Genomic DNA, 3008 nt, shown 5'->3' with positions numbered 1-3008 from the left:
ATTATATTTAGGTAATTTTCCAGTCATAGACATGTAATTTCCATGTAAAATTACATGCATTTTTTTCAGTGTACAAACTAATCCTACACTGAAAAAAAAGATTGGCTGCTGCAGCAAATTAGATGGTAAAATATGGCATAGCATTTTTAATTGGCTGATTGGATTGACTGTTGCAGCAGTCAATTTTTGGTTGTGTTAATCTATCGAAATCCTATACTGACATTGCAGATAGGCTAATGCAACCAATTAAAAATGCTATGCCATATTTTACCATCTAATTTGCTGCAGCAGCCAATCTTTTTTTCAGTGTAACTAAATCCATTTAGTTAACAACTTTTTTCTCAGTGATGTATATAATAACTAATATAACATGTTAAAATATTTCAAAAGTAATTTGTTTCACTTATATAAATACAACAAATTGTTAATAAAATCGAAGTTGTTAGTGTTTCGAGTATAGATTGAACCGGACATTATCCTTTCCAAATTTTATCCAAGCAAGTATAGGAAAGTGATAGGAATTCCATATTACCATCCGAACAAATAAATTAGTGTATGCTCTTACTATTACTCTGATATAAGGCACAACTAAAACAAACAAAGAACAAATCAATATATGGATACAATAAAATATTATATAAATATCTGTACAATACGTACGACACAAATAAAATAAATATTCACGATATTTCATAATTAACCAACTACGCCATCCAAGCTTTTTATCTAAAATATAAATTATTTTTGACAATTATACGTAATATAATATTAGTGTTGATGAAAGTAATTAAATAAAGGGTATCTAATCTTGCAGACAATAGTCGTTACAACAAACATTAAATCAAATCAAATTGAAAGATTATAATGATTTTAATAACTAATTTAGTTTCTAATAAAAAAGAAATGATCAATGAAATTGAAAACAACGTACTCAGCTTCGATGACATTGACCTAGACATATAATGTTAAGATTATGATCGATCTAATATGATATATCTAATAACGAGCAATGGTTAAAACATTGTGAAGGTCACTCGAAGTCATGAACTTGATTACGTACGTCAAGGTCAAGGCCATTCGATCTGAGTACGTTATTTTTAACAATTATCAAAAAAATATTCTAATTTGGATAACTTTATTTAACTTTTAATAATTTTTGACCTAACACATTACTTTGAAGTATAATAACACATTACTTTTTTTACCGGCAATATACTAGAATTAAATACTTGAAAAGAATAAAGCTATATTAATTATAAAAAAACAATAAATAGAAATTATTGAAATAAAAATTTCTAATCAATGTGAAATCAGTTGAATACTTACCTGGGAGTCCATGTATTTTATATGCGAATGCCATGAAAGCGTCTATATCTGCGGTCATATCAACGTACCATAATGCATTTAACGTATTTGACGCTACATCATGAAATTCAGGTGTACCGTTACTCAAATAAGTTGAATACAAATTTTTGATTTTATGACATAATTCGGTAGTTTCTTTTGCGTTTTTGCGACACAAATTCAATCTGTAGATGAGGACAAATAGGATTAATAAAATTACAAGTGTGTAATTTATGTGCACAATCTTCGTCAAAATAAATTATTTAAATTATGTCAGAGATTGTGTGTGTGTGTAATAGAATATATTAGACTTGAATGTTAAAACTTGCTTAGTAAAAATCAGAATTAAACAATGTATGCATTACTTATCAGTGATTCCTAACATATAAGCATTTACACGCCAGAAATGATTAAATGCTTCTTCTTCTTCCAATGTAGCGTTTAGTCCAAAAGACTTAGGTGTAGTCAAGATGTATCCCATAAAACCGAACTGTGTAAGTACCATATCTTTTTGATAAATTTCTCCAACACCAGCCTTCTTTGACATTCTGGTGCCCATTTTATGATGCCAACGAATTAAGTTCATCGATTTATACCATCTAGCAGATATTAAAAGTTTAAAAATTCATTCATGTTCCTTCTTATATAAGAAATTTTAATATTTAAATAAAATTTTGATTTAAACTTAATTCAAAGAGTACTTTCAGTGCGCGGTTCTAAATTTCTATACAATTCTACATCTAAAAGATCTCGCACTATATATAATTATATGGAAAATTGGATTTCGGTAAAATGAGTTTAGTTTTCATATAATGTACCCTGGTAGTAAGCTTACACCAAAATGACGTTAAAATGACGATAAAATGAAATAGCTGCTACCAGGGTAGCTTCTATAGTGTAGTGGACGAAAGCTGTCATAACATATACAAAACTTAATGGATAGTTTTTGAGCTACGATATCAAAGGTGCTGTGTGAGTACAAATTTGATACCTTTGATGCATTATAATTAAAAAATTATCCGTTATTAAGCCTTGTGTCTGTAACATCTTTTGTTAACGCATGATAAGTTACATTATATGCAGCTAGGGTGAATCGGAGGCGCTGAACCAGCTTTTTACCCAATGAGAAAATTATTGACTGCACATCTAATTATCGACTTAGCGGTATAGATCGGATGCGTGGATATGCATCGTACGAATTGTTGATCCGAGCGCGAAAATAAAGCCGTCTGTATTACCGATTAAATCGTAATCTTTGTATAATAAATACTTTTTTCTCTTTCACAGATTCGAAAATCCTTTTTCAGAATTAAAGCTATAGTTTTAAAAAAGCCGCTTTTTTCAAATTGCTGGAAAAAAACCGGAAAAATTTCGGTTTTTTTTTCGAAAAATTGGTTTTTTGGAAAAATTGTTGTTTTTGCTATGTAAAAGACATAACAAGTAACTTCTAAATTCCTTTATAAAATCAATGCGATCTATGAAATTATGTAGCATTATTTATATTAAAATTATTTAGTTATCCTTCTATTTTTATAATAAAATCTAATCTAACCTTCCTTTAGTACAGTGCGGAGCATTAATTCGCTGGGTCATAGTAGTGGCTGGACTTATCGACGCTGAGTCGGTAATGCTCAAAGCGCGCGCGCGCGCTTGAAATAAGAAGA

The 3008-nt window shown here is 29.6% G+C and overlaps 1 protein-coding gene across 1 annotated transcript in view; it reads right to left on the bottom strand.

The window, feature by feature from the left end:
* Window positions 1–418: 418 nt before the first annotated feature.
* Window positions 419–3008, bottom strand: part of LOC108723347 (uncharacterized) — a 15462-nt gene continuing 12872 nt past the window's right edge. Inside the window, exons 5-8 of the mRNA XM_018449048.1 lie at window positions 1710–1943; window positions 1327–1529; window positions 661–726; window positions 419–588 (exon numbers count right to left, since the gene is read on the bottom strand). Coding sequence (XP_018304550.1) covers window positions 443–588; window positions 661–726; window positions 1327–1529; window positions 1710–1943 — 649 coding nt within the window. The 3' untranslated portion in view covers window positions 419–442. The remainder of the gene's footprint in view (window positions 589–660; window positions 727–1326; window positions 1530–1709; window positions 1944–3008) is intronic.

Source organism: Mycetomoellerius zeteki, unplaced genomic scaffold (genome assembly GCF_001594055.1).
Source record: "Mycetomoellerius zeteki isolate Tzet28-1 unplaced genomic scaffold, Tzet1.0 scaffold228, whole genome shotgun sequence".
NCBI classification, from domain to species: domain Eukaryota; kingdom Metazoa; phylum Arthropoda; class Insecta; order Hymenoptera; family Formicidae; genus Mycetomoellerius; species Mycetomoellerius zeteki.
Note: the sequence above shows the minus strand (reverse complement) of the source record. Positions and strands in the feature narration are given on the sequence as shown.